General features: G+C 40.0%; 1 protein-coding gene across 2 annotated transcripts in view; it reads left to right on the forward strand.

Moving 5' to 3' along the window:
* Positions 1-24254, forward strand: part of ENPEP (glutamyl aminopeptidase) — a 37020-nt gene extending 12766 nt beyond the window's left edge. Inside the window, exons 4-20 of one of the 2 annotated variants that reach the window (XM_026101741.2) lie at positions 168-288; positions 2449-2603; positions 3231-3344; positions 5081-5215; positions 8838-8903; positions 10896-10961; positions 12207-12358; positions 16109-16188; positions 17856-17983; positions 18099-18154; positions 18983-19133; positions 19873-19946; positions 20038-20139; positions 20249-20419; positions 21876-22016; positions 22977-23055; positions 23306-24254. In XM_026101741.2, the coding sequence (XP_025957526.1) occupies positions 168-288; positions 2449-2603; positions 3231-3344; positions 5081-5215; positions 8838-8903; positions 10896-10961; positions 12207-12358; positions 16109-16188; positions 17856-17983; positions 18099-18154; positions 18983-19133; positions 19873-19946; positions 20038-20139; positions 20249-20419; positions 21876-22016; positions 22977-23055; positions 23306-23455 (1941 nt within the window). In that variant the 3' untranslated portion in view covers positions 23456-24254. Of the gene's footprint in view, positions 1-167; positions 289-2448; positions 2604-3230; positions 3345-5080; positions 5216-8837; positions 8904-10895; positions 10962-12206; positions 12359-16108; positions 16189-17855; positions 17984-18098; positions 18155-18982; positions 19134-19872; positions 19947-20037; positions 20140-20248; positions 20420-21828; positions 22017-22976; positions 23056-23305 lie in introns of those variants that run through there. The other variant, XM_064510591.1, reaches the window with a different exon arrangement.
* The last annotated feature ends 488 nt before the right edge of the window (positions 24255-24742 follow it).

Consider the following 24742-nt stretch of genomic DNA (forward strand, 5'->3'; position numbering starts at 1 on the left):
ATAAATGAGTCAGGAAACAGGATTTAGCATTCAGGCCAGTCTCTTAGAGGAGACTATCTGCAGTGTTTTGTATTTGCATGCTAAATGACTTTTCAATGTTTGCCACTTCCTGATTTCTCCTGTCTAACCAAGAACTGCTCTAACTGTCTTTCTACTTTATTTTACAGCTGAGAATTTATGCACAGCCACTGCAAATACAAACAGCAGAATATGCAGCAAACATAACAAAAATTGTGTTTGACTTCTATGAAAACTACTTCAATATGAGCTATTCTCTTCCAAAACTAGGTGATTATTAATATTTGTATTTCTCATTTTGTTAATTCACTCTCACAGTTATGTTTCTCCAGCAAGTCCCCATGCTTTGGTGGAAAATAGAGGATGAAAATGGTTGGTTGCTAACTGCTGACATTATGTCAGGATGTTTTAAAACTGTATCCCTGTAGTTCAAGATGTTCTTAAATGTCATGATGGGAGGGTTGGTCTCAGTAGCGATGCTCTGCTCCTTCAGTTCTCACAGCTGGCATTGTTATTTTCAAGTGTCTTGTGGAAAATAAGGGGAAGCATTGGTGACATGAGCAAAGGAACATTATGAGCTAAAAAAGAGCCAGGTGCAGTTAGAGAAAAACATGTACCACTTTCATGGAAACTTCTGGACAAAAGTCAGCAGTGGGATAAGTGAAGATGTAAACTGCCAAAGAGTATGTCATACCATTTAATAACCTTAGGGCAAAGTGGGTGTATATCCACTTCTTAGAAAGATGAATGTGGTCCAGTGTATAATTTGTAGTTTCTACCGCTGGGCTGAATGTGAAGATCCAGAGCTAAACAAGATTGGATACAGTACCAAATTTTGCCTGTGGTTAGAAATAAGCAAAAAAAAAAAAAAAAAAAAAAAAAAAAAAAGCATTTGGGCATCCTTTAGCTTGGGCTATCTGGAATCTGGATCTGATTTGTACAGTTTGAACTAATAAAGTTGGGAATGTAATCAGTGTTGTAAAAATGTGTTGGAAACGCCCCCTCTTAAAACTTCCGAAGAGGTAATTTAGCTACGTTCATGAACTTAAAAGAACGGAAAAAACATTAACTACAAACAAGTTAAAAAAATGTAATGGAAAAAAAACCCCACCAAACTTTGAAGACTATTAACAATGCTATTCAAATCCTTTATTGGACATTCATAAATGTAACTAATATGTTAACCTGTATTACTTTAACAACAGATTTTTACCTCCTTCCTTCAAAACGTCAGCTGAGTTTACTGTAGATTTCTATCTGCATTTCAACAACAACTAAATTAGGGAAGCAGTACAGTATCTTGTCTTTTTGTCCACTGGTCCCAACTAATTACTGGGACTATAACTCACCCATGTTTCATATCCATGCTATCATTGCAAAAATGCCTGATGGTTTTGCCACATCATAGCACATGGATAGGGGCCTGCCTACACTATAAGGCGGACCTGTAACCTCTGGGTTAGTGGTATCAGATGACAGATGCTCTGTAGACTTTACATTGTTTTTTCACAATGTCTATTTTTTGGATAACAAATCTTGACTTACTATATTGTCCCCTCAGTGTTAGAAGTCAGCTAGATCAAACCTGATGAACTACATAATGATTTAATTTAAAATGATATTTCACACTGAGTTATGGCTTCTGGCACTGCCATTCTCTTTGTGTTCCTCATTCAGGCCATCACTAGATCCCTTGCCAGACTATCAGCTTTGATTCTATAATCAAGCTGCTTAAAATAAAATAAATAATTCCTTCCTTCTATTAGAGGTATATGTCAGGGTTGTTTTTTCTATCTAGTTTTAAATCCATCTGTAGTTTTTCACCAACTCACGCAGGAAGGCTGTGGTCATTCTTTGAAGAAGAAAATGCCAGTCCAACTGAGCCCATAATTCTCAGTTAAACCTATATTGATTACTGACCATGGGGGAGTGACCCCCACAGATTGCCATGAGTAGAAGCAGATGCTGTTCACTACATGGGGGATTTGCTTCACTTAACATGTCAATAAGTATTTTTAATACAACAGTGTGATGAACAACGACATGCCTCATTATGCTACAGATAGTTTCAGATGGTTTATTGCCTACAGCACATCCCCAGACAACACTATTAATTTCTGGAGCCAAAATTAAGTAATGTATGGTATGCACACTCCTGGGAGGTGGCATAGCATCATCTCTCAGGACCTATCCTCAGCTAGAGCAACTGATTGTAGCCCTATTAATGTCAGCAGAGCCAGGGTGGTTGCTATCAGCTGCTGCAGGCCAGCACCTCGCTTCTTAAACACAGGTTATAGACACCAGCCCACAGCAGTAAACTCAAACCACAAACAGTAAGCAAGCAAAATAGGCTGTGAATAAGCAGAAAGAGGATGAGTTAAGTGGCTTAAAGGATACAGTGGTAATCATATTCTCTGTCTTTCACCGTAGATAAAATAGCTATTCCAGATTTCGGGACAGGTGCTATGGAGAACTGGGGGCTGATCACATACAGAGAAACAAACCTGCTCTATGATCCTACTGAGTCTTCCTCTTCCAACAAACAGACAGTAGCATCTGTGATAGCCCACGAGCTCGTTCATCAGGTAGGTTTTAGGAAATGTTTCATTTTTAAAGTGCTTCGCATGTGTAGTAGCAATGCTTTATTTGTGAAAATACTGTGTCATGAACCCTGTCTCCAGATCATCTACGTGTGCTCACAATTTCATTGCAAAACATCACACTAAGACAATTCCCTCTTAGAGCCTTAAAGTACCAGTGCTGCCTTTGAATTTTCCTCAGGAAATTAGCTGCTTGGGTCCAGACTGTGAGCCAGCCTATGAAAATCTGTCTGAAATGTCTTAAAGGAACTAATTTGCATGTGCAGATGTCTCTTTTGGGCAAGCAAATAGGGACGAGTATAAACTGTGGAGGCTGTCTGAAAACATGTCCTTACAAACGCAAATCATCAAATTGAGAGGAAGAAACTAAAAATATTTTCAGTGGCACACGAATCAATAGCAATCCCTCAGTAATATGTCATTTTATAATAAACGTGATGTTCTAATACAAGGCAAGGCCTGAATTCCTATTAAAACCCCAGATTTACAATAATTTTCATCTGGCAACAGGAAGAAATGTAAACAAATGATGTATGACGCAGAGATGTGAGATCCTGAAATGTATGTTTACTATTTAGCTAACATTGCATCTTTCATTGTTTATAATTACAGTGGTTTGGAAATATTGTGACCATGGACTGGTGGGATGACTTGTGGTTAAACGAAGGATTTGCCACTTACTTTGAGTACCTAGGAGTAAATGTCGCAGAACCAGATTGGCAAATGGTAATTATTTCTGTTTTGTGCAGGCTTTGGCAAGGGGAGGGGGAGTGTTTTGGAAGGGAGTAAAAATTAGGCAAGGATAATGAGGACTTCAAGTATATTTATAGAAATCTAATACAGTGCAGTGCAACATAGAGAAAAAGTTGGCTTAAACTGAGTATTTTCTGTATTTTGACTTCTATGGGTTAGAAAGTATAAGAACTAACTCAGTTTAAGCTTCCCCACCTATCTATGTTTTGGTCTGAAACTAGATGAAGTAAGTTTTCTCAAGTTTTTCTCCACAGAGGAGAGTCTTTCTTTTTACAAGTCAGTCAAGCATTAGGTTCTTATTATGGTAAATAATAACTAAGTGGATTCTGGGCTAAGCCTTGGCAATTCTGCAAGGTTGTCTAAAGCTCTAGTCCTGGAAGATGGAGATTCTTCTTTATCTAGTTGGACTGTAACATCTCTTCAGAGGACTTGTCTTAGAGTCATTATCCAACCTAGAGAAGGCTGGGAACCTGGGCCTGTCTCCACAACTTGGGCTATTCATCAAGGAAAATATCAGCCCTCCCCATTCAGCTGCTGCCAGCATTTTAACTGTTATTTCAAACACTCCAAATCAGAGTATCTCCAACCCACGCAAAGCAAAAGTAGGCAGTGACAGTAGAAGGCCCATAGCACTAACTGTGCAGCAAAAACACCTTCATTCACTTTAGGGTTTCAGAGAAAGAGGGTAGCCTTAAATGTGCATTATACTCTGAGGAATGAAAACAGTGTGTGAATAAAGGGAGGTTTCTTGCTTTCTCCTTCCTCCCTCCCAAAGAGTTGTGATGGCACATAGTATTCATATTTCCCCCAGCTGTCCAGAAGCAATGAGGTTCTGGTTACTAAAACATGTGCAAGGTATGCACATGGAAGGGAGCGGGGCTGATTGTGCATAGGTTGAGCCTGTTATCAAAAACTACTGGTCCCTGAGTCCATGTACTTTTGAAGCAGGCAGTGCCTACCTGATGCTTCAGAGCATGCTTCCTGCCTTCCCTGCTTGCTCACCCCAAATATCTCATTTGTATAATGTGAGGCTGAAGACAAAATCATTCCTGGATCACTTCTTTTACACCCTGAAGTAGATCTGTCATGCTATCTGGATAAGCAAAATTTTAATTACTGACCCTAATATTTAACAGTCCTTTTTATATTCAGACACTGTATATTTAAGACCTAGAGCCATTTTAACATTATTATCCTAGTGAGTATTAGAAGAAAAAACTAAATAGAAATTTAGTCTATTTTGCCTATGTTGATTAGGGATTAAGGGGATATTGACTGCAGGTCACTTCATCTTTTAAAATAGTAATAGTCATAGCATACCATGGGATGGGGAACTCGAATTCTTCCCTCCCTCCTTCCCTTCCTCCTCCCCAGCTACATCTTTGCAAGAGGAGCCCATAATGCTTTGCAGATATTATCTCACTACTGAAATTAGTAATACAGGCTCCTTTTCGGACTACTGAGTTTTGTGTTGTGATACACGTGAGAAAACAGGATTTGTAAAAGGCAATTTACCTTAGCTAAGGAAAAAAATGTTTCCCTCTCCTCTCAGAATTATGAGTGGGTAAGCCCTCCTTTAGAGGAGGTGAAATTTCCTTCCATTTCCAAGTGCCTCCCCTCTAGAGAAGCTGCAGTTCAAGCTACTTTTTTTGTGAAGCAAGACCTGGAGTTCTGCCTTTGTTTCTATTCTTACATCTATTTTTTCTCAGCTCGACCAGGTTTTAACTGAGGACATGCTTCCTGTAATGAAAGATGACTCTTTGCTGTCTTCGCACTCAGTTGTTGTTGATGTGTCATCTCTGGCCGAAATCACCTCTGTGTTTGATGGGATATCCTACAGTAAGGTAGGCAGGCCTCCTGGTGTAACTCTGGCTGCAAGGAAAGAGGGGGCTTGGGAGGGGAGATAAAAGGCAGAGGAGGTCATAATCGTAATTTCTAACCCACGTGGGCCATGTCTGCACAAACCTCTTTTCTGGGAAGTTCCCTACTGCCACCAAGGATGATTCAGACAAAAGCAGCTGTGAGAGGAGCAGCGCAGCCAGAGCTCCACTCAGCTGATATGTGCCATGCAAACCTGCACACAGCCCATGGCGGAGCAGGAAGATCACAGTGTCAGCAGTGCCCGCTACTAGAGTTGGCAGTTTGAAAATTATCCTGAACACGGCACTAAGCACACCCCTCTCCCATCATCTCATGTGCTGAGGCAGCCCAATTATGTCAAGCCATATAATCTAGTGCAAGGGCAGATGCCTGGATTCCCGCTCTCCCACTTCCCTGTCCCACCTTTTGGGCAGTATAACTGCCATTTTGAGGAAATGAGACAGGGAATCAAGTAGGGGAAAACATGAAAGTAATTTTGTCTCATGTTGCTCACTGTATCCCAGGCATCCTAGAATCCTTAGGAAAGATGGGCTACCATTAGCCCAGGACTTCCTGGGATCTAACCACTGCTGACCTCAATGACTGTCTAGGATGGAGATACTGGGCCCAGCATACCTCCTTGACTCAAGCACACTGACAACAGTGCTTCTTCTGTTTTGGGGGGTTTCTGGTGCGTTTAGTCTGAAGAAGTACAGGAGGAAAGCACCTCCATCCCTCTTCCCTCTCAGCACCACATTTGCCACCAAGGTCATGGAGGAGCTGTGACTCTGGCCACTCTCTCCTTGACCAACTATCTCCAATACCACGTTGTGTCTAACCCTGATAAACCATATTTGTGTTGACAGCTTCTTGTATGACTCTGTCAGTTTCCTGTCTGATGCTATAGCTATAGTTTTCACAGAACACACAAAATCCACTATTATTACATCCTGTTTGTTCCTTCTCTCTAAATTCCCATTATCCTGCTAAGCACAGAGTATTTCATTGATTCCAGCTTTAGCTAAAATCTGTAGTCAAAGATATTACTTTTATTAGCTAGACTTGATCCATTTCCATCAGTTCTCTGTAAGTCAAGAAATATACAGAGCTAAATCAAATATTCTGGCCCAAAACAGGATATTTCAGTGGTGAGCTAAGCAAGAGACACACTCTTGCATGGTCTAAAAAAACAATGGAAAAAAAATCTTAGCTTTAACTCATCTCTTTGTGCCTAGATAATTGCTACATGAACTAATTTTTTTAAGAGAAAACACTTGAAAACTCATGCATTGCTTGGGAACAGTGTTCTTGGGATATAATTTGGCTTCAATGAGAAAGTCTTCACATAGGTTTAGGTCAAATTACTGTTGATATTTTTTTATAAATGCTAAACAAAATTAGCTTGTTTCTTTTTGGCTTTATTTTGGCTTCTCTTTAGCATTTTTCTTCTAAAAACAATCTTCTCATGATAATATTCATCAATAAACAAATAAAGCATAACTTGGAATGCTCTCTGTTAGTTTTACCAGAGCAATTACAGGGCTTACACAGTCCTAAAACTCTAACGAATTGCCTAACGGTCTGTGGAGTCATTACAGTGTATTCTGTGAGTGAACATCTAATTGCTGTCAGATCAGCAGGGCAATATGCCTCTAGGAAAGCTGCACTAGGTAGAGCTAGTGACTATACAGTTTATTTCTTTTATATATATATATATATATGTATGTATATATATATATTTATATAAAAGTATATATAAAAAGGATATATATACATATATATAAATTTAATCTGCACTTAAAAAGGAACTACATCTTGCCTTTTTTTGAAGTTTAATAATCTCTCTTAATTTGACGTATTAAGATAACAATGAGATTTTTTGTCTTTGGAAATCAGACACTGATTAGCTTTTCAGAAAACAAATATTTAAAAACGTTCTGCTTGAAACTTGCTTTTGGGAGCCCCATGTTTTTGAAACCTCCCAGCTAAAGTTTAGGATTAAACCCTCTACATTTCTGCTGTATACAATCTTGTAATACACTTAGCAATTACAACTCTTCAGGAGAAGTTATGTGGGTGTTGATAAAACATCCAGACACACACACAAACCACCACCAGACAAGGTCAGCTAATCAAATCAAAGTCGCACTGAACCTCCCCAAATATTTGAAAAAGACAAAGTTATGAAAACACCAGGGTTTCTATAACCAGTGATTTTGTTAGCATGAGTTTTTCTCAAACACACTCTGTCGGACTATAGTGGAGGGACAGGAGTAGGGGAAAGAGACTGAAAAGCAGCTGTAGAAGATGCAAGGGGATGACAATTCATTGTAATTTAAACCAAAAGAAAACTCCACTCCCTCCTAAACACATGTACAAGTGCAGAGCTCTACTCTGATTCTTAACTATAAACACGAGGGGACGGTCTGTGAGAGGTAGTGTCAGATAAAAAGTGGCTGATAAAGCTGAGGAACCAAGATGCCCTAGTGCAGACATGCAGCCTTATGATCACTGTTAATGATAAGCAGCCTTATGATCACCACCAATGAACATCTGCTCTAAATTTTACTGGATCATTTTGGAACATATTTCATGGCAAACTTGTTAAATCAGTGTATCAGAAAACTCATCTGCTGACTGTCTTGAATCTGCAGGAATAGTTTGGAAAGCAGTCTGAGGCATATCTGCTCAAAGACACTCTACTATAACTAGTGCAGCCAAGTTGTTACTCTCAAACATATAAATAGGGGAGATGGGACTTACTGAGGACCCAGACAATGCTCTTGTTTTCATGGGACAACTGTATTTTTAAACCATTCAGAGCATTAGGCTTTCAGCTGCCCTTTCATTTAGTTGGGAAAATGAAAACATACTAATCCTAAAATCGTATTTTACATTTTAGATTTGGTTGGCATTGTGTTTGTTTTTCCTCATTTTGTGCCCGTACTGTTCTTTGTCCCACATGACTCTTACTTCTCTCCCCTGTTTTCCCTCTGCTTCTTTCTTCTTTCAAGGTCCTAATTGTTTTCCTTGTGTCATACAAGTAACTTCTCTGATCCTAATGCTACTCTCCTTCTGTGGCCAAAGCTCTTGCACCAACCTTCAGCAAAGCTCACTGTGAATCTTTAGATGAGAAATCCCCAACATGCAATGCCCTGGACCTGCTCTTGTCTTCCTTGTCTGTTGGGTGTTTGGCAGAAGTCATTTTCTCTCAGGCTGTTCAGCTGCATGGGGCTAGTTCCCCCGCTGCCATCAGCCCAGCATTGTTTGGGGTGGAAGAGGGAGTGCTCATACAACCTTTGGCAGATGGGTGGGATAGTAGCCCCTGGCAGCAGGGCTCAGGAGCCCTTCCACTAACCCAGCTGCATTCAGAAGAGGGCATCTGCTTGGGACTAAAGACCAACTCTCACGGTCAGAATTAAACTCAGGGTTTGTGCGGGCTGGCACGCTGCTCTGTGAAAGAATTAGGAAAAAACACTTTTTTGGCCACATGAATGACTTCTGGTTTTGGCATGCAAAATATTCATTCACATGTTACTTTTCAGGTGAAGACAAAGGTGTTCCATCAGTGTGGCATGACCTTGTTCCCTTTCCCTTTGTCCCCAGGGTGCATCGATTCTCCGAATGCTTCAAGACTGGCTGACACCGGACCTCTTCCAAAAAGGGTGTCAGGTATGACAGGCACCAGAGCATGCAAGAAATGCAGCTGATCCTCACATGGCGGTTGCAAATCCATTATTCAGAAAAGTGAATATCACAGATCCTGGTATTAGTAGCAGAAATATATAATTCATTTCAGTGCCGAGTGGACAGTGTCAAGGGGAAGTTCATGCTCCTGCAGAGCAAGAATGTGAACTGCAGGATGATTTGACAGTCTGCCCGCAAGGACCTAAATTCATGACAGCTTGGTAGTATAGAAACCTCCTCAACTCCGTCTTTGCTCTTTATCTGGTTGCCATCCAGGCTCCCCTCACACTGCTGGAGAGCACTTTTGCAGCTTCCTGGTGCCACGGTCCTCCAGTCCACCCAAGCCTGTTACGCAGGAATCTCTTACAGACACAAGGACTTGACACAGGGGAACTCGGTCCCAAAGAGCCGAGGTAACCAGGTCCAGAAAAGGGAGATTTTGCATAGTTCAGAGACCTTAGTCTCTGAACTCATAGTTCAGAGATTTTGCATAGCTCTTAGAGGAAAAACACAATGCTACAAAATTACAGAAAGAAAAAGGGGAGAAAGGAACCCTCCCTGAAAGAGGAAGGTTATCTGCTGTTTCCTGTGAGCTGACATCTTAAGTTTCTGAAGACAAGTTTACTAAATTTGTTCTTACCTCCCTCCTCTCTGGAAAGCACAGGCTGCTACAGGACAGTTGTAGTATTTTCCCTGGTTTTTCCTGTCATATATTCAATCAGGACAGTTGTAAATGACAGGAAAATAGAGATACCCTATCCACAAGAGACTAATAATTGCTGTTTGCTCAGAGCCCTCAAGAACACAGAAGTAGCTAGCTGTGGCTAAGAATGAAACAAACAGCACCATCTACTGACTAAACATTACCAGGATCCAGTCAACAGGATAGGAAAGAAAGCATGCTGAGCAGCTAGGTAAGCCACAGCACGGGACTAGTGTTGAGGATGGGCAATTACTAAACTGAATACCATTATAATCCTTGCAAAAGCCATTTTGATCACAGCTTACAGGTGACCAGATTTTCATGCTTCCACTGTGATTCTACAACTACTCAAACCTCCAGAAACAGCTGTTGTCCTAACAACCTCCCAAATCAGACAGAAATGTGCAACGCTTGTGTCCATTTGAACAAAATATAAAGAACTCTTCAAGTACAAATGTATTTCATACTAATGTCACATTGCAAAATGTTGAGTCCTAATATTATGGGATACTTTAGAAAGTAAAGGAACTTCCTAAGATTAATATGGAACCGTTTAACCTCCTGCAGTAACACAGGACGGATATATTGAGGAACTTTATGCACAGAGCCAAAAATATCTGTTCAGCAAGCAACTATAGCTTTCCTGGTGCCATTTTGGCCTTTGCCTCGTTTTTGTTTTGAGACAGACATTTAAACTAAAACAGTAATTCATAAAAAAGGGGAGTTCTCTTCTGGGAAATATGTGTGTATATATATATATTTATGTATAAAAGTATGTTTCTATATAAATAAGCACACCCTATTATGAGTACATTTAAAATACTTAAATACTTTCACACCTACTGTATTATCAATGGGGAATGCTGGGGGTTTTTTTCCTTCAGCAGACTGACCTTTTCAATACTTCTCTGAGGGGCTAGTTCTCCATGTTTTTGGCTTACTCGAAGTTAGAAGCATTGCTTAAAGTAACTGTCCCCCTCCCATACTTATGAAATGAAGGGGACAGATCTCTTTTTTAGAACAGCCTATTGTTTTATAACAGCCTGAAATACTCCTGGAATATCCTACGGGAACTCAATACAGTGAATGATGCCTGCAAAAGCCAGGGAAATGAATCAGCCTACATCTAGCTCAAAGTTCCTCCAGGTTCAGAATATTACTGCTCATTGGCAGAAATTATGTACAACTGATCCTATTTGAATATGTGTATTGTTTTTGTACGTGAAGAAGAAAGATCTCGTAGTATTTTCACACAGTCTTCTACCTCTCTCTAGATATACTTAAAGGATAACTATTTCCAGAATGCCAAGACAGACGATTTCTGGGCAGCACTGGAAACGGTATGCTTTGCAGCAATCTGAACCCTTGCTGGTGAAAAGTTTCAGGTTTCACCCTACTGCTTTGCATTTCCTAAACTTTTTATATTCTGCAGCTCTTCTATCAATAAGAAATACCAAGCTAGGCAGCCTCCCTACATTTCTAGCAAATATATTATTATTTCTTCATTTTTCAGCAGAGGAGTGTGGGGAGTAGAGTAAGATACAAGACTGCTTCTGAGAGGATTCCCCCCCCCCAACAACCTCCAGCAATTCAAACTAATTTCATGGTCTCACCAACCAACTACACACATGCACACCTGTACTCTTCCTTAAGTCTAACCAGATTTGCCTAGTTGAAAGCTCTTAACAATATTCTCATCAGCAAATAATATTGGTGCTTAAAATCTCTGTCCCTTTAGCTTCTGAGTTCTCTGCCTTCATTCTCTGGTCTTTCCTTCTCCTTGAGGCCGGGCTGTTTCTTCCCATCTCATTAGCCCCAAAGGCCACCTGCCTACTACCAGATCCTTACCCTGACAATATATATCCTTTCCTTTCCTTCCCCCACTGTGGGCACTCACACAGCCCAAGTTGTGCTTTCGTGCCTGCTTTCCAGTTCCCATCTTCTCCCTGGTCCTAGGCTCTTCCCTGCCCATCTCTGCTTTACCTCTGGTGCTCTGCTTCTTCACTTCACCTACTCGACCTGAAGAAGGAAACAGGCATCCTGGCTCCTTTCCCTCCCACGCAGCAGGCTGGCAGAGGGAGGGGACACTGGCAGCCTTCTCCAGCTTCAGTCTGTAGAATACAAATTCATGCTCAACAGAATGGATCAGATTTTACATTAGTGTAGCTGCTGTTAGTGATACTGGCTCCTCCTTCACACTCAGGACAGGGAATGCTGCAAGGGAACTTCTGACTTTGAAAAGTCTCTGTTAGTTCTTCCTGTCTTGTTCTGTTCATTCTTCAGAAAATATGGAGAGAGATTAGAGCATGCAAGGGACCTCAAAAGGCCCTGAGTATTTCTTGTCTACGTTACTGCCTAAACTCCTGCTCACATACTCCTCATTTCCTCTGGATATGTTTGAGTTCCCAATTCACTCCTGCCTTCTATGACAGGCACCATAAAAGGATTTAACAAAGTATTTTTTGTGCTGAACTTGCTCATTCCTTTGTTCCTTTTTGCTCTTCTTCCTCTCAGTGTCAGATACTTTTTTTTCCACTTTGGCCTGATTTTGTTTTTTCACTGCAACCTTTTCCCCTCATTCATAGGCAAGTAACAAACCTGTGAAGGAAGTCATGGACACATGGACTAGGCAGATGGGTTACCCTGTTCTGGAGATGGGAACCGATTCAGTGTTCACACAGAAACGTTTTCTCTTGGATCCCCAAGCAAATGCTTCTTACCCTCCTTCTGATCTTGGGTAAGATCTTATTTTAAGAGTCCGTCCAAAACAGAAAGGTAGAAATACTGTACAGACAGATATGACACACAAAAAAGCAGTGTTACACCTTTTCTTGATAAACTTATTCTCAACACTTGTATTTAAAAAGAAACTTAGTGGAAATGTAGATACAAGTATTTCAAATTTAGGACTGCATCAGCCCCTTGTCTCAAGGGTTCTCTCTCAAACACAGCAGAACAGGAGTGGATGGGGTCCCGCCAAAGGTCTCACTCTTGTGCACAGACAGTTCAGATGATAACAAGCCATTTGCTGAACAACTGCAAACTGCAGTCTGCCAAATTAAGAAAAATTGACACAAAATTGTTTCTTCTCAGAAAGCAGGTAACATGATACAGGTATTTTATACCAGGATAGCTTATTCTTTTCCCCACATGGTATAGGAAGTATAATACATCCTGATATAGGGTCTTACCTTTGTGGCTTAATTAATATGAATTACTGTGAAATAGCTGGTCATGTATGAAGGTCAGTAATCCTCATCACAACAGCTGTTTTTTTCCTATTTAGCTCAGGATTGTATTGGCTAATTTTAGCCATCTAAAAGATAGTTACCTAGTCAAAGATAGGCATCTTGGCCCTTGTGCACCAGAAGACCAGAAGGTCAGCTTCCGACACACATCAACCCTATTCAAGACAGGCAGGATACTGTAGAAGACCATATTTTTTAATTAACAGATGACTAACATGAGAGGAGGTGATCCCTGCCTGTGCATTGGAATGGCATGGGAAAAGGGCTCAGCTACACAATGAAGTTAACCAGGTGAATAACTGACCAGAGCTGACATCGTATACCCTCCTAGCCAGCCCCAATTCTGAGGCAATGCAACTTCGCTAACATTTCAGTGAAAGAGATTCAAATTAACCCACATTGGGAAGGTTCTGCTGCTTGAACTAACCAAATACAACTAAACCAGTAAAATTTAACTGTTTGAATCAGAACTAAAGCTACCCAAATGGAATTTTCCATTAGCTTCTACTAGTTATTTTAACACAAAGACCGAAAACAAGGAAAGACTAATCCTTTTGATTAAAAAAGAAAAAAAAAAGCAATGCAAGGCCCATGGTATTGGCAGACAGGTATAGGCATCAAAAGAGTTGAGACAGGAGAATTATTAAATAAGATAGGAGAATTACCCACGTATTTGTAATGTATTTCTCCTACCATAGCAAAAAAAGTTTGCAGACTTGAAGCAATTCTAGCTTCAAACTCCAGCCCTGTACCATATGAAGGCTGGTGTTACAGACTATTCAGTCAAAATGCTTCTTTGTGTTAAAAATCCTGGCTTCCTGCACTATGTTCTCACGCAGTAGACTCAGAAACCTTGCTTTCACCTGACTTCAGGAATTACAGTATCTTGTCATTTGTCACTTCTCAAGTAGAAATCCCAGTGCAGTTCCTACCTTAACCTGTCAAGAAGCTGAGCTGTGCACTGCCCCGCCATTCTCAAAGTGATAGGGCAATTTGTTGCTAAAGGTGTAGTTTCTATAAATGACTTAGAAGTGAAATGCAACAGTATATGTTATTATAGTATCAAATACTGATAGTATCTACCCTGGGACAGACTTACTCCCTTGCCTAGGAGTCAGTCCACTGAAAATCCCTATATCCTCCTTCCACCTTCACAGATGGGAGTGAGGACGCTCTTGAAGACATCATATCGCAGATGGAACTGGCCCATTTCACCTCCAGGTGTGGGGTTTTGATTTAAGCAGTGAAAACTCCAGGCCCTGTGCGTGTCTTATTCTCTGAACCCTGCAGGGATGGTCTCCCCAGCTGCCTGCAGCATGTCTGGCTTGAAAGAGTCCCTTCCTGAATACTGGCACTCAAAAGAAATAGGTCAAAAACTTGTGCTCTTAAAATAGTGCTGCTGGGCAAATATGTAGCTACAGCACAGCATGTCAGGAACACGTCCTCAATATGCTCAGTTAACAGGACACAGCTATTATGTCTAATGCTCAGGAAAAGTATTAATGTATGCGATTTCAGGAACATATAAAGAAAACTAAATAAAATCCCCCCATTAAATGCATTTACAAAACAAGACTTAAAAAAAAAATCTTTTATGGGCTTTCTCGTGGGGAAACACAATGCTGAGGCTTCTGGCCAAACAAGAACCCCTCTAAATTCCATGGCAGTATGTTTCATAAGACAGCTAGTAAAAGCTGTAAGTGTATAAACCTGTTAAAATATTTTTGTTCAAAAGATGTAAAGCAATGGCTAATCATTCTTCCTGGAGGTAGCAGGAGCTTACATTCAGGCAGAAGGAGCATAGCCTTCATTTTGATATTTTCTGGAAAGTAACCATCATTCCCTTCATCCAGGGTTGTAAAGAATATTCAGATTTTCCTGCTACAACTGTCATCAGGACGTTTAAAATGGAAGAAAAGCTTCCCTGAGACAGACTGCAATATGCTAATGTGGAAGAGCAGCTGACTGCTCAAAAGTACTTAATGATTTCACTAGTTTTATGTAGGTGGTTGTGCAGATATGCTCATATCATACCCTGCCATTGTAGTTCTGCAACCGCCCAATCACGGCCTTGGACAGGCTGCGCTGTGGCTCCCTTCTGAGTCCAAATGTTGAAGTTTTGGCACACCTCTACAAAGTTTGGACATGAGGCATACCCCAGACCAAGGAGCCTGCGCCTAGTCACTGGAAGGAATTCAAGGAATTTCTCAGCAAGAAGTGTAAGGTCACGTTTGGCCCTCGGCGCTTAACAGTGGAAGAATTATGGTTGTCCGGGAGAAGGAAAATAGGCTGGAAATGGCAAGACATCCTCCTGACTGTATAGCAGTATTGCTTAAACTCTTTCAGTCTTCCCATATACTTTAACAAGTGAAGATTAACTGTTGTCTGTACAGCACCCTGGACATATAAATGTTAACACTGAGGCCACCCATCCACACATAATCATCTTTTGCTAAATTAATTGCTCTGTGCCCTGCTAGATGATCACCTGATGGGACATGAAGATACTGCTTAATGAGGCTGCATGTTCTCAGCTATAGTAATAAACTACACAGTGCAGCACACCAGAAATTCATCCACATAATCTCTCTCCGATTGTGGGTAATTATTACCCTCTTCAGCATGTGGAGGCACCAGGAGATGAAGGATGTGGCCCTAGAAGTTCCACTGATTTCCAGAAATCCTGATACACTGTGCTGCTCTTGAATGAAACTTTTGGCACATAATTAACAAAGCACCATATTAACTTGACTCATACATCTGCCTTGGACACTGGACAAAACCTTACTCTGCTCCCTTGCTCAGCACACCAGACACATTTTGAGAACTATTTATAAATACAAAGTATTAAGACAAGGTACTACCATTCCGCATATCTAGAGCACAAACATGCTCAGACACTTTGCACCTTTTATTTTGCTTTATAAGGAATAAAACTGCCCTAATCATACCACACCAATATCTGACATTTCCTAGAAGAGTCCCCTGAAGCATTATTGAGAGAACATTTTTACAACATAGACAATAACTGTTGGTAAAATGCCTGTTTTTGTTACAAGGGATATTTGATCAGACACTAATAGATGTGTATATATTATATATGTATATAAACACTGACACAATTGGCTTCGTAAAACAAAATGTACATATTAAACCAAACAAAAAGATATACTAGGGTTTTATTTTTAGTATTTGGTTTCAAATGTCATTTGATTCTTTTTCTCTTGAAATAATTTCAGTTACAAATGGAATATTCCAGTGAAATGGAGACTTGAGAGTTCAACGAATTATACTTTCTACAATAAATCAAATTCTGCAGGTAAACCTCCCTTGTACTTCTTTTAATAGTAATGAGTAGAGTAAAGCCTTTCAATGCCCTTAACAAGAAATAAAATACACAGTTAACTTTCATGCTTTTCAGTTTTCAGATTTGGGAACCAGTATATAGCTTGGCTGTGCTGTAGTTAGTAGCCGTTTACGGAATAAGATTATTCCTCCACCATATACACATTATGTCAATTAAGGCCCAATTCAGTAAAGTGCTTAAGCATGTGTTTAAATCCAGCCGTATTACAAAAAGCATCTAAGCATGTGCTTAATTATATAATGCACTTCAGTCAGTGGGACTTACATGTGTGTTTTCTTGAGAGATAAAGCGGGAAGCTGATGAACCATGCTCTGTGCATGGTAAAGAGGCAATCCGAGTCAGGTTAAGGGAAGGGAAAAGAGCTATGAATGGTTAAACTTATTTTCTAATGCTGATTTAAGGAATGAGGAAATGTCCATATGAGTATTTTTGATTTTTAATGTTTGTTTATTATGCGCTCAAATCTGAATTTCTCATTCTCCTATTCTAGTGGCCGAAACTGGGAGAAAAGTGCAAAACAAATTTGAAAATCAACTACTGATTTCTGGAATTTTTAGATTTCATCAAAATTCAAAAATTCAGAAATATCACAATCACCTCTTTTTATATTCTTTTGAATTTTACCTATCTAAAATGTAGTTTGTCTTTTGTTCTATTCTTTTTCACTTGGTTGCTTTCAGTATCCATGCAAAAGCAAACAAAAGTGTCTTATGTCATGATATAAACCAGAGATTTACACAGACAAATTTTCCTTTTTCAACTTCCACATCACAAAACAATGGGCTGTGAGTGGCTATTACTTGGCAAGGCCTGCTTGCATGATTGGCTGCTCACTTCTATATCTGTAAAAGTCTTGGATAGTAGGACAAACAGCAAGTTTGGGGAAAAAATGACCTCGTATGGGTCATCCAAACAGAAAAATGCTTTTAACTCACGATCAGCCTCAAACCGCAGATCAAAGACCACTGCTTTCACTGAGCAGGAAGGAAACTTTCATAACTAGTAGTGGCAGCTGGACCAAGCCAAATTTTTGAGACAGAAACATCTTTCCAAGTGTTCCATTTAAACTGGAAATTCCTTAAACATGAGTTGTCAGTAAAGTCTCAGCCTATTTTACAATTCCATTATCTATAGCTATGAAAACTGAATCAGAGAAGAGTACAGGAAAAAAAAAACCTTAAAGAATTGGTTGAAATAAACTAAAAAATAAAACAAACAAAGGATAAAATGGGAAAACTTTAAAACTAATAATCATGAAACTGAAAACTGTGAGATCCTTTTTAAAAGAAATTAGTAAGAACTATTTCTTTGCAAATTTTTTCATTTTTCGTAATGACACTAATTTTCTCCATCCTCACCCTAATCACACTGATCTCCATTTTAAAGTTAAACTAGCTGGCCCCAAGTAATTACTATAATTCAATATTCTGAGACAAGTGCTGGCATCCAATAAGGTCTGTGATACAGCGATTTTTTCCAAAAGTTCACCTAAAATTAAGCTTTGGAACTTATTTTGACATTGGTTAAAACCAAATACTACTTTTGGAGCCAAAGCATCTCCAGTAAGTTCTTGAGTCACATAAGATGTGCAAACTGATTGTCGTTTGTTTGTTTTGCAGGAATTACAATAACATCATCTCCCGATTCTTTTGTGAAAATTAATCCAGACCACATTGGATTCTATCGGGTGAATTATAATAGTCAAAACTGGGCTAATTTAGCCAGTCTTCTGGTCAACAACCACACAGTGAGTGTCATGAAATTAACCTGTTCATAGTGGGTCTCTTATAGGGTCTCCAGATGCTATTTTTCCAGCAAATCATCAATATATTCCTGATCACTCTCTTCCTCTTTCCATATAGGGATTTTCAGCTGCTGACCGTGCAGGGATTTTGGATGATGCTTTTTCTTTAGCAAGGTAAACTAATTCCCTGCAGGGATTGCAACACAAGCTTTTTGCTTTCCGTTGTCTATTAATTAGAATTAACTCAGCTTAGGTGGTTGGAAGGAGAATTTTAGATCTGATGTAAGTTTTAATTGTTTTTCTGCTTATGTTTTCCTTCAAAAGGCACAAATACAAGTAAGTACTGGCAACTTGTAGCACCAGTATAGTCAAGAGAAATGCTTCCTTTCACTTCAGTGGAAGAGTAAGGAGGGCTTTAATTGTGAAGGTCTTAGAAAGGGGTGGTTTTGCCATGTAGGAAACAAAATAGAAGCATTCCAGAAGAAACTAGGGGTCCAGAAAATCAGGGGTATGTCTACAACGCATAGCATGGCATTAGGAAGTTAATACCTCACTGTTCTTGTTTCAGAGATTGCTTGGAAACTTCTAGCTCTTGCACTAGGCCATGCTGACATACAGATAAACTAAGTAGGTGACCTGCTGTAATAGCCTGTAAGGCTGAACCTCCTCAGCCTTTCAGGATGTCTCCAGAACCAGCAATTTCCTTTTGTATGGCAAGAGTTAACGTAGTCAGTTGAGGGTCACCCACAGCTGGGCACGCTGGCTTGCACAACATGGGCAGCCTCCTTGTGGTGACGAGAGCTCCTGTAGCTGAGTATCTAACAACAGTAATCCTTCAGTGATCCCTTTGGAAAACACCTCCCAAGTTGCATTGCAGACTATTTTTCTCCCTCCCAAAATTCATTTCAGACCTTTTAAAGTGAATAGCGCTCTAACATTGTTAAAGAATCGAGTTCCTGGAACTCATTAAAACAACAGAAGTTATGTCTTCTCCTTCCTCAGAGCTGGACTCGTGAACTACTCTGTTCCCCTGGAGCTTACAAAATACCTAACAATTGAAACAGACTATTTACCCTGGCATAGAGCTATATCAGCTGTAACTTACCTCGCAGACATGCTTGAAGACGATACAGATCTCTATCTTCAGTTTAAGGTGATGAAGCAAAAAACCACTCCAGCACGGAACCACTGGATCTGACGGTTCAGGGTCTAGAATAGCAATAATATTGAAGTTCAAATGATTTTCAAAGTTGCTGAGCTGTCAGTATTTACTTTTTGTTATTGTATTCTTAAAAAAATGCTGAAAACTGCTTAGTATTGATCAGTTCATTTGGAGGAAAGAAATTATGCCTCATTATTCTTATAATCCATCACAATAAGTCACAGTACAGGCATTTGTTTGTCAAGGCTGTCCTGCATCCAATAAATAAGTTTGTATAGGACAGCAGAAGCCCTGACACCTGTCCTTAGCATGAAGGATTGTTATACCTCAACATGGCAGTCAGCAAGTTTGATAACTGACCTGAAGCTGAACATGATTTAATGGTCACTAAAATAAGTATGTAGCGAATTTAGTATTGTATCTGGCAAGAAGCTTTGGCACATGTGCTTGGTCACACCCCAGCCTTCATTCTGGAACACAGGCAAGGCTGGAGAGAAGCAGGTTGACTTTGTCCTATCTGTGCATCAGTGTTGCAAGCAAGAGTGCATGAGCACGTTCAGACTTTGCATGCTATGGTGGTCCAGAAAGGTTGTGTTTGCATGTGTTTGTGTTATTTTTTGTTCAAGAAGTGCTAGTTCTGGGAGAATTAAAGTGAATAAAAGTATGAACAGAAATATACTGTTATTTAATGAAATTTATAAAAGTAACCAAAACTTTTTCTCTACCTCAGGAGTATTTTCGCTCCCTGGTAAAACCCATTGTGAATGAACTGGGCTGGAGTGATTCTGGAAGCCATTTGGAAAAGTTGAGCAGTCATTTTTTTCCATCTCATATTACTGACAGATTCAAGGAAAGTTAAGCAGTGAGAAAGTCTCTCTCTCTTTGTTTTTTAAAGGCTTCTTCGTGCGTCTGTTCTAAGCTTTGCATGCAGTGTGGGTGACACAGAAGCTTTGAACAATGCTTCACACTACTTCAGGGAATGGCTAGGAGGACAAAAGTGAGTGCTCATGGCTTTTGTGGCTGCTGAAAAACACAGTATGTGACCTGGTCACAGATCTCAAGCAGGAAAGGGGTAACAATATTAAAGTATTGTTTCTGTATTGTAGTCCTGCTGTAAATCTCCGACTCCTGGTATATCGCTACGGGATGCAGAACTCAGGCAATGAGTCATCTTGGAATTATATGTTTCAGAAATACCAAGATACTTCATTGGCACAAGAAAAGCAAAAGCTCCTGTATGGTCTGGCATCAGTGAATAACATCACCCTTTTGGACAGGTGATTTAAATACACAAAGATATTTCTTTCCCTACAGATGCAACTATTCATCGTTCACTTGTTCACCCATCCTCTCTTGTGCTGTCGTGTTTGCTAGATTACAGCATGAGGAATGCCATAGGTTTTCAAGATCAGTTATCTAACAGCCTCCTCTGAGATACTTCCCCTTGCTAGTCCAGATCTCAGACTGGGCTGGTGTCTCCCCACGCTGCCACTCTGCATACACACACCAGCCCCCTTCAACGTAGCTGATATCCTCCCGTGAGGTTGTATCACAGAGTGGCGATGCAGGCAAACCTTCTCACCAGGGTCATTCACCACTGTGCTGGAGCCCTACCTACCATTATAAGATGGTGCAATCTCTGCCTGAAAGAGTTCCCAGTTTTAGACAAGATGAAATAAGGAATCATAGAACATACTGGAAGAGTGAAAATGAGACTTATAGTATTCAAAATAGTGGTAGAGGCCAGCTGTGTTTGTAAGTTCTTGTAACCACATAAACTAAAGCCATTCAATAACTAATCACTGACATGACTAAGACATGAACTAATTATCTAGATCAGCCCAAAACTGCAGAAAATAAAAATTCCCTCCTGAAGCAAGGAGAACTGTCTCTTAATTTATGATTAAAATAACAAGAGAAAAAGAGGTAACAGACTGAGAAAATTGTCCCTATCGCTTGCATACAGGAGAGAAGAAGATAATCCTTAACCCCGACATACAACAGTGTAAGCGGTGTTCCTCTGCAGGTGCAGTTGAGAAGTTACAACCAAACAACTCATCTCCCTGTATGTGCGCAAGCTGAGCAAGTCACTCATCAGTCCAGCCTGTCTGTGCCGTAACTGAAAGTACAACTGCAGCACATGCAGGCACACTGTCCCTGAAGGAGCTTTAATTTTGTGTGGATAAGAGTTACAACAACAAAGCAATAGCACAGATTTCAGTGTGAGCGAGTCACCTGCCTGTGCACTTACAATCTCTACAAGGCCTTTACAATCCAGACCACTACTTTTTTGGTGCCTGGCTACCCAAACAGGCTGGGCTTCTGGCTGAGGTGTATCTATCCATCCAATCCTGTTCTCACTGCTTGATTACAAAATAGAAATAATAATGGATTTTGGCAATTTTCATGTAACTTAGAGGTATGAACCCTGCTGATTTTCTAGAGATGCCTAAATATTTATGTTTCTTTTAATACAATTATCTCATGATACAATTATCATTAATAGATAACTATGTTTTAGATCAGCCTGTCTTTAAGGTGCTTTTGAAAGAATAACACCCCTGTCCGGGGATGAGCTGTAAAACGATGGTGGCAAATACTTGAGAATTACAGATATTAACATTGCATTATTTCCTACAATCATGCGTAGAAATGTATATTGAAGGTGTTAATATTTGCTTTCCAGAATCTTTCATGAAATGCTCTCATTGATTCTTACGGGATTTTTCTTAGATATCTGAAATATATTTACAACACCAGCCTCATCAAAAGCCAAGATGTTTTCACAGTCCTCAGATACATCTCCTATAACAGCTATGGGAAAACAATGGCCTGGGACTGGATACGGCTCAACTGGGAATACTTAGTTGACAGGTATGTTAATGATCCTGTTGGGAATTTTAAGGCCCTATCCATATGTATTTCTTGTTATAAGCCACGGCTTGCTTTATTTTCATCATACAACTACAATCACTGACCTCTAGCTACTTTTCTTCTGGAAAAGCAAAGTTTGCAAGTTTCCTGTAATTTCTAGTTGTCCTTATACTCAGCTTCTTTATATAATGAGAACTAAAAGCGTATTCAACACAGTTATTACCAGCTGCAGTGAAAAAGTGCATTGCTGCTAACTTGAAAATCATCCTTTCCCTAAATGACCACTTACAACCAACGGTGATTAAAAAGTATAGAAAGTTCTACCACAGCTGCAGAAACACTCTGCAGTACTCCACAGTCAAATCTCCACTCTGATGTAGAACTTTCTTTCTACTGATTTCATAAAAAGAGAGTATAGAGATTTCTTTAAATTCAGCAACTAGCTGAATTAACCAGCTGGTAACAGCAACCAGCAGAAGGTGACAGAAGGTCAGCAGAAGCAACAGTAAAAATTTTAGTGACTTCTCTCTCTCCTTCCTGCTCCTTTCTAAAAGCCAGGTCAGGGCACAGAAGCAGAACATACCTGCAAACCCAGAGCTGTGAACCAGGCAGCGTTTGTATTGTTCAGCAATTTGGTTCCACGGAGGGAGATAGATGTTGGAGGACCAAGATGTCTTTAAACACTCAAGTCCCAATATGAGACAATAAGCTTTTAATTAATAAAAACATCTCCCAGCACAGATCACTCCATCAGTGGACATATTTGAGAACAATATAATTATTGTATAGAAGTATTATTTTTCAAGTATTTACAAAAATGCTGAAACCTGGGTGCATCTGTTTTCTGGCAGTGCAATGAGAAGTTTAAACTTTGGATAACTGTTTGTGCCTTTTCTTTCAAACAGTCAACAAGTATCCTTATTTTTGCATCCAATATTGTTTATTAAATTGTTTTTCTAGATTCACTATCAATGACAGATACCTTGGCCGAATAATAACCATTACCCAAACCTTCAACACTGAGCTCCAGCTTTGGCAGGTATGGTGATAGCACTTCTCTTTATTTTAAGTAAATGTATTTTAAAATCTACTTGCCAGGAAATTTGTCTTTTTGTTGTCTAAATGTCTAGACCAGCATGAATTACTGTAAAATTATCCCAGTGCTCCTAGATGAAGTTTAAATATTTCTTTCTCACAAAACTGCCCTTAACCAGGTTCCTATAAAAAGTTATTTGCTCAATAGCAGCATTATTTATTTCATGTTAATTCTTTTCCTCTCTCTTCTCCAGATGGAAAATTTCTTTGAGAAATATCCTAATGCTGGAGCAGGAGAATCACCCAGGGAGCAGTCAGTTGAGCAGGTGAAGAACAATATTGAATGGCTAAAAGAAAATAAGGAAGATATACAATCGTGGCTAGAAAAGTGGCTAAGCTCTTAACACCTTACTTTGTTAAAAATGTCAGGCACTCATTCTGGTCACTCCGATCCTCAGATATATTTAGCAATGTGTATTTCACAGCTAGCTACCTTAGAGGACCAAGGCTTAATGTTTTTTTTTTCTACAAACACTCAGAAGCCCGCTGCCAGAGCAACGTCTGTGTAGTTGCTGATCCCGGATCCTGCCAACACTTGTGCATATGAATAGCTTTACATTTTGGGAGACAAATTTGCTTGAATAAATAGGAAAAACGTCTAAGGTTATTCAAAGTAGAAGTGATGGCAAAACTGGGGTCCTTGCTGATCAAGTTGGTTGGTCTCTTTCTTTCCATATACCACTCTGAAAAACTACTCCTTGGTTCATACAGAAGTACCTTTACTACACTCAGGGATTCCTTTCCAAGTGCACCTTATTGGAGCTCTGTTCTGAAGGAAAGGGAATTACGCAGTAATTTGAACTTTGTCCGAAAACTGTCCCATATATTTATATCTTTAAAAATTTCATATTCATGATTTTGCTTTGCTTTCTTACACTACAGAGAGGCCAGTTAAAATTCCCTCCTCGCTGATTTTTGACGTTTCACTACTGGCACACAAGGGAATCAGTATTTTCAGCTTCATTTTTCATGTTACTAACTGGGATTCTGTAGCTTGGGGAAGGTGTTGTCTTGATTATTTTTGCCTTGTTCATAAATCTTGTCAAAAGAAGAACTTGTGGCAATGGTTACTGCAGACAAGACATATGGTACTTATTCTCTCTTTTCTTATGGAAAAATAAAATAAAATGATACACCTGGAAATTTCAGTCTCTTTCTAATAAGGTGATAAAACTACTTGGCATGCAGAAAAACTGTTGTTACATAGCCCAGCTATGGGGTACATATAGCTTCAGTAGCTTGTCAAGGGAAAAGAAAAATTACTAAACCCTCTGAGGAATTAAAAAAATGGCAAATCCAGGCAGAAGGGGCAAATACGCCCCACTGCTGCAATTCGATCTGCACTAGAAACACAGGCAGCAAAGAAAGGACTCTCATTTTCCTCTGCCACTGCACAGCTGGAGCTGGTGCAAGGGCTGGTTTGCCTGTCACCTCCAGCGTGGGGAGCCAGGAGTGCTCTGGGGTTTCCAGGTTTCCCTGTGCGCCCTCGCTGCATCTTGCTGCTGTACAGGCAGGAGCCTCGAGCACCAGCCTGTCCTCACTGCCTTCAGCCCCCTCAGCCCATTCTCATTGCCTTCAGCCCCATTTCCAGTGTGGGAAGGAGCTGCAACAGCTGGGAACCGTCAAGAGCT

This window comes from Dromaius novaehollandiae, chromosome 4, assembly GCF_036370855.1.
Source record: "Dromaius novaehollandiae isolate bDroNov1 chromosome 4, bDroNov1.hap1, whole genome shotgun sequence".
In the NCBI taxonomy this organism is placed as follows: domain Eukaryota; kingdom Metazoa; phylum Chordata; class Aves; order Casuariiformes; family Dromaiidae; genus Dromaius; species Dromaius novaehollandiae.